Source organism: Amblyraja radiata, chromosome 13 (genome assembly GCF_010909765.2).
Source record: "Amblyraja radiata isolate CabotCenter1 chromosome 13, sAmbRad1.1.pri, whole genome shotgun sequence".
NCBI classification, from domain to species: Eukaryota; Metazoa; Chordata; class Chondrichthyes; order Rajiformes; family Rajidae; genus Amblyraja; species Amblyraja radiata.
The window spans coordinates 44,132,152-44,139,668 of NC_045968.1; the positions used below are offsets into that span (position 1 = coordinate 44,132,152).

Sequence of the window (7,517 nt, forward strand, 5' to 3'; positions counted from 1 at the left end):
CCTTTTTACTTCAACCCAAACAACCATTTGCAGGCAGTGCTTTTTTCCTCAAACTAACCATATTTTCATTTTCAAACCACATTATGGGTACTCACAGCTGTGGAGACATTTGTTCAGTATTATTCAGAGCTCTGATTGAGGCACACCACTTGCAGAGACTGATTGAGGCACACCACTTGCAGAGACTGATTGAGGCAGACCACTTCCTGGTTTTATAGTCCCTCCCCCTCCCTCCAGCAGGGGCAGTAGAGAGAATGGGGAATTTTGTGAAAACATTAATATCTCTGTAATTTTTCATCGACGGGAAAAATCCTCGGCACACATGCGGCGGAGGGGGGCTCTGAGCGAGGTGGCCAAAAATGACGGCCGTAGGTGGCGGCGTTCTCTCGGAAATTGCAGCACAGATGGCCAAAACCGGTCAAGAACAGACTTTTAGTAATGTATAAGATTAATGATTTGGACGAGGGAATTGAATGCAACATCTCCAAGTTTGCGGATGACACAAAGCTGGGGGGGGCAGTGTTAGCTGTGAGGATGATGCTAGGAGGCTGCAAGGTGACTGATGCAGTATAATGTGGATAAATGTGAGGTTATCCACTTTGGTGGCAAGAACAGGAAAGTAGACTTATCTGAATGGTGGCCGATTAGGAAAAGGGGAGATGCAACGAGATCTGGGTGTCATGGTACACCAGTCATTGAAAGTAGGCATGCAGGTGCAGCAGGCAGTGAAGAAAGCGAATGGTATGTTAGCATTCATAGCAAAAGGATTTGAGTATAGGAGTAGGGAGGTTCTACTGCAGTTGTACGGGGCCTTGGTGAGACCACACCTGGAGTATTGCGTACAGTTTTGGTCTCCTAATCTGAGGAAAGACATTCTTGCCATAGAAGGGGTACAGAGAAGGTTCACCAGACTGATTCCTGGGATGGCAGGACTTTCATATGAAGAAAGACTGGATAGACTCGGCTTGTACTCGCTAGAATTTAGAAGATTGAGGGGGGATCTTATAGAAATTTACAAAATTCTTAAGGGGTTAGACAGGCTAGATGCAGGAAGATTGTTCCCGATGTTGGGGAAGTCCAGAACAAGGGGTCACAGTTTAAGCAAAAGGGGGAGGTCTTTTAGGACCGAGATGATCATTTTTTTTTCCCCACACAGAGTGGCGAATCTGTGGAATTCACTGCCACAGAAAGTAGTTGAGGCTATATTTAAGAGGGGGTTAGATGTGGCCCTTGTGGCTAAAGGGATCGGGGGGTATGGAGAGAAGGCAGGTACAGGATACTGAGTTGGATGATCAGCCATGATCATATTGAATGGCGGTGCAGGCTCGAAAGGCCGAATGGCCTACTCCTGCACCTATTTTCTATGTTTCTATGTCATTATCCAAAAATCTATTGATTTCAGTCTTAAAAATTACTCCGTAATTTGGCATACAATTAATAAAGACATTACCCTTTAGGTGAATACATTTCTTCTCACACAACTTGGGGAATCGTCATCCATGCTGATTAACTGTTAACCCTTTGTCTATTTTAATTAAATAGTCTCTCATACGTCCACAGAGCATGTAGACACTTGACCTCTGCTCATGATGCCATGTCAGGAATTAATCTGATGTGCCTTTTGTGTACTCCTATAGCAAATACATCCTACCAAAGGTAAAGAGACAACATCTGTACACAATACTTGGGTATATCTCACTCGGGTCCAGCATAACATCAAAATGGCATTTTAATTTTTTATTTTAAACTCAAATCCATTTGCAATGATTTGCAACATTTGTCATTTTAATTGCTTGCACCTCATGTTAACTTTGAGATTTATGTATACATCAATTTTTAATAACTTTGTGTGGTACCGCATTGATTGCCTTGGGAAAATCCAAATACAGCACATGCAATATCCCCTGCTTATCCATGTTGTTAGTTAGAATCTCATAAAGCCAACAAATTTGGCCAGAACTTGAGTATTAAATACTGTCTGGTCATAACAACAAGAAGTCTGCGTTAGATATATGAAGTTTGCTGCGTGAATATTGGATAGACCCAGGCTGTTTTCTTTGCATCATGGGAGGGTTGGGGAGACTTATCTGAAGTGTACAAACCTATGAGAGGAGTGGATAGAGTGAATAGTAAGGACCCATTTCCTCAAATGAAATATCAATAATGAGGGCACATTGAAAAACATGAGGAATGATGAAAAACATTTTACTCGGAGCAGCTTGGGTGTCTGGAACTCACTGTCTGAAGGAAAGTTGAAACAGAATCCTTCACCATGTTTAACAAAAGAAGTACATGGAAGTAAATCAAAAGGTCACAACTTATATAGAACTATAAATCAAGATTAAAAAACTGGAATAAGCTTCTCATAACTACAACCAACCACCTACTGTGCACATACATAATGGGTTGAATGGGCCCTGTATCATCTGCATTGTAAATTTTCTGTGATTTTATAATGGCATTGAGTAATTTAAAATCTTAGACTATACACCTAGGTAACATCAACAATTCTGGGTACCACACTAAGATACATTGGCCTTGAAGAACAATCACCACAGATATACCAGAATTATATTGGACAAACTAGGATTGTGTTTCTTGGAATTTCAAAACCCTGAGATGATTAGTTAGAATTACCAATAAGAAGCCAATAGGTTAGAACCAAAATACCTATATACCCAATTATGCACCTTGATGAAGGAAAAATGTTATTAATGAGAGCCAAGCCTCTTCATTCCAAAAACCATGGCCAATTAGTTTGGAAAGCATTTCTTCAAACAGTTGTTCCTATTGAATTATTAATACGAATGAAAATTGATGGATTTTTGTTCAAGGCTAAAGTAAACAGGGACTACATTTGGTCAGGTCACAGATCAGACCATGATTCAATTAATTTACTGAATTGAATCAATATTGTGAAAAGCAGGCTTCCCCTACCACATTTCTACTTATACCTAAACTCACTGGGCATGACTAAAGTTTCCAAAAGAGACAAATATAGGGCACGCAAATGAGACTAAGAAAGAAATCTATTACGATTAGTTTAGTTCAGAGTTACAGCGTGGAAAAAGGCCCTTTGGCCCATCGAAAGCATGCCAACCTGCGATCCCCACACATAAATATTTTCCTACACACACTAGGAACAATTTAACCAAACCAATCCAATTAATCTACAAACATGTATGTCTATGGAGGATGCAAAGAAACCGGAGCTCCCAGGGAAAAACAAAACGCCGTACAGACAGCACCCATGGTCAGGATCAAACCCGGATCTCTGGGGCAATAAGGCAGGAACTCTAGAGTTTAGATATATAGCGTAGAAACAGGCCCTATGGCCCACTGGGTCCATGCTGACCTGTACACTACTTCTATGCTACACAGCAGAGACAATTTTACAGAAGCCAATTAACCTACAACCCTGCACGTCTTTGGAATGTATGAAGAAACCAAAACACTTGCCGAAAACCCACAGTCACAGGGAGAACGTACAAACTCCGTACGGACAGCAGGCGTAATCAGGATCGAACTCTATGGTCTCTGGCATTTTAAGGCAGCAAAACTACTGCTGCGCCATTGTGCCGCCCTATTGTTTGAGAGATACAGCATGGAAATAGGTCCTTTGCCCCACTGACAATAGACACAATGTGTTTTATTATGGAACAATCCCACTGTCACTCGTGCACATCAATCAGGAAATCTGGCCAAACAGTCACAAATCTTTCACCTTAAAAAGTTTATTTTTTATTTTTTTAAAGGAGCAAATTACATCATCAACACTCTACAAATGACATTTCTATTAGTCATTTTATGCAAGGCAACTATACACGCTTCCAGCAAAGCATATTTACTTTGCAACCTATTGCTACTTCTGTTGAGGGGCCGGTATCTGGCTGAAAGACTAGATTTAATAAGATCACTAAAGGCAAAGACCAACAGTTACAAGATTAGCCAATGGAACACCTCATATTAAAGTCATTAAGAACCCTACATTACTGGACTGCTTTGTGTAACATTGTAATTTTGCAGAAAAGAATTACCATGAGTAACAAAAACTCCCTGGTCAATTCTTCCCTTCCCTCCTGCACCACCCCCTCCCCGGGCACTTTCCCTTGCAACCGCAAGAGATGCTACACTTGTCGCTTTACTCCCCCCTCGACTCCATTCAAGGACCCAAGCAGTCGTTCCAGGTGCGACAGAGGTTCACCTGCACCTCCTCCAACCACATCTATTGCATCCGCTGCTCTAGATGTCAGCTGATCTACATGGGTGAGACCAAGCGTAGGCTTGGAGATCGTTTTGCCGAACACCTACGCTCAGTCCGCATTAATCAACCTGATCTCCCTGTGGCTCAGCACTTCAACTCCCCCTCCCATTCCGAATCCGATCTTTCTGTCCTGGGCCTCCTCCGGTGAGCACCACCGGAAATTGGAGGAGCAGCACCTCATATTCCGCTTGGGCAGTTTACACCCTAGCGGCATGAACATTGACTTCTCTAATTTCCAGTAGCCCTTGCTGTCTCCTCCCCTTCTCAGCTCTCCATCAGCCCTCTGGCTGCTCCTCTTCCTTTCTCCTTTCTTCTCCCCGCTCCCCCCCCCCCCCTCGCTCCATAGATGCTGCCGCACCAGCTGAGTTTCTCCAGCACTTTTGTCTACCTTCGATTTTCCAGCATCTGCAGTTCCTTCTTAAAGACTATTTTAATATCAATTATATACCCAAAATCAGAGCCACCTGTAAATTGATTATAAGCAGACCCAATATTAGTCAAACAGTAGCTGCCAAACAGATTTAATCCACTGGTAAAAATAATTCAGAGAAATGTACATGCCAAGAGACATGATCACACATTCTGACATTACACAAGCATAGAAAGGAATAAACTACATAGTCATTTTTGACTGTTGTAGCTCACGTAATCAGCCAACAGTTCAAAGAAAAGAAAATGTTTAAAGCCAAAATAACTCATTTTCATTATAAGTTGAGGTATATCAATTATGTCCCAGATAGATAGAATAACCATCCCATGGATACAGGATTCCTTTTGTCTATTCACTTCAAACAATCTCAATTCAACCCGTCTGCTTGGCTTTGTTCTTGACAAATGTTTTTTCTTGCTTCACAACTTGTCTATATTATTGATCAAAGGTTAGCAAAAATGACTACAAACAAACTTAATTTAACTTAAAGATATCCAAAAAGTTAAAATGCTGCATGAATGTAATAATTCACCTAAAATCCAAGAACTCCGAACTCCTTGACAAGAACAGGTTGAATGAAGCACAAACAGATCAAAACACAAGCTTGATTTCCTAAGAATACTTCCAGCTAATCATTAGCTCTAGATTTGAGAGTATCCATAGATTTTATTTCACAAGTTAACATTCCTCCACAACAGTGCAAAAATAGGTCATAGCCAATTTAATGTAGAACTCTCATGCTACACTTTATGGTATACAAAACATGACAGTCCTTATTTTCTGTTGAAATATGAATTAATTAATGGTGATACAAGGGTTCACAATTCCAGAACATCTCCAGCAAATTATCCAAAAGTATTAAATATCAAAATATTAACTTAATACAAAAACTAAGATCACACAATATATCTGATTATCTAGTCCTCCAAGATAAACTTTTCATACGACTGTATCAAGATTGTTGAACCATTCAGGTATTACATCTCATTTGAAATTTACACGCATTTGCCTTACAAAAGTTTGACTTGTTTTCAAAAAAAAAGAAAAACACCATGCCTTTGCATTTCTTATAGCCTTGCAGATGAACAATTCAGCAATATATTACATGCTCGTGTAGAAGTAAAATTAGAACAATTAACATGATCAATTCTCAATCCATTTAACCAACAAAACTGACTTATTTACAGGCACAGAAGATCGCGGAATGATGAAATATCCTCCAATGATTCTTCTTCAAAAAATCACCCAATTTAAGAACAGTTTTTGCTAAACCTTTACAAATATATTTATTAAAATGCAACATGACATCAATGAGTAGAGGTCAAATGGCATGGCTTTGATTTCACAATGCACAGAAACCATTTGTGCCACTAAAGAATAGAAAATAGCTGCACATTACTTTACCTGCCTATAAAATTAAAACCTGTTGCATTAAATCTGGCAAAAAGAACAATAGGATGAGATTGTTCCTCGTGCCACCTCTGCATAAAAATGCCCCGAACGTAATTAGCAGATGTAACAATTTATGTTGAAAGGTATATTTAATGAGGGAGAGTGAGATATTCAAACAACTAAGCAGATGACGGACTTCGGCAGCTCTCTAAATCACTGCTGGCGCTTTGGCCGGATAAAGAGCGTGGTAAGGAATCCAGAGGAGAGTGAAGCTTTGCAGTAGGCCTGAACCGGCCGAACCTCAGTCCCCGGGCTCGGCAGTAGTTACGTGTGGACACCTGCCTCAGTGAATTCCCACTGAACAAATGAGCACGACTAAGAGCTCTCACAGCCCGAATGATCGGGGCCAACAACCACCACCATCACCACCACCACCGGCAGACTGGTGGAGCGACTCAGGGGCCGAGGAGCAGCCGCCCTCGTCTCCCTCCCCAAGGCCCGCTCCTTCCTCGCGTGGAGCATCCTGTGCCCTGGGCTGAACCGACCTCCATCGTCAACCCAGGTTGAAGAGACGGGGGGCAGCACTCCTCGGCCGCACCGAACGCCAACTCCGCCAGCCCAGCCCACGTCCCGTACCTCACAAGAGCCGCACACGCTGTCTTTCCCCGGGCACAGGGCTGTTTTGTCCGCCATTTTCCTTCCTCACGGGTTAATCGAGCACAGAGCGAGGACGGGCATGGATGGCGCGGGCGGGGGAGGGAGGCGCCGCCGCTTGGCCGGCCCGTCCGTCACGTGACGTGACGTAACGTGACGTGACGCCGCTCCCGCCTCTCGCTGAGACTCAACAACGGTCCCTCCTCGTCTGTGGGGAATTTACCACAGTCTCTGGTCAATGGCCTTTCACCAGAAACCCAAACACCGCGGATGGACTTTGACTGTAAGTTCTGCGTTCAACTCATACCCCGGAGACGAGAATAAAACACAAAAGTGCTGGAATAACTCAGCCGGTCAAGCAGCATCTCTGAAGGGCATGGTCAAGAGTCAAGACTGTCATATATTGTTCATGTGCAGGAAGGAAGGAACTGCAGATGCTGGTTTAAACCGAAGATAAGACGCAAAAAGCTGTCTGAAGAAGGGTGTCAACCCGAAATGTCATCTATTCCTTTTCGCCAGAGATGATGTCTGACCCGCCGGTGTTTGTCGCATCTTCTGTCATATTGTTCAAGGGAACAATGACACTGTTACTTACTGCAGCATAACAGGCCTGTAACACAATACACGTGGATAATGTATTAAAAAAAACATTAATAATCCGAATGATAGTGGAAAAAGAATGCCCCATAGGCGACGTTTCGGGTCGGGACCCTTCTTCAGACCTATTCATGTCCTCCAGAGATGCTGCCCAACTTTCGAGTTACTCCAACATTCAGA

General features: G+C 42.5%; 1 protein-coding gene across 1 annotated transcript in view; it reads right to left on the minus strand.

The window, feature by feature from the left end:
* Positions 1-6,875, minus strand: part of LOC116979946 (U2 snRNP associated SURP domain containing) — a 133,917-nt gene extending 127,042 nt beyond the window's left edge. Inside the window, exon 1 of the mRNA XM_033031900.1 lies at positions 6,723-6,875. Coding sequence (XP_032887791.1) covers positions 6,723-6,779 — 57 coding nt within the window. The 5' untranslated portion in view covers positions 6,780-6,875. The remainder of the gene's footprint in view (positions 1-6,722) is intronic.
* Between the last annotated feature and the right edge of the window lie 642 nt (positions 6,876-7,517).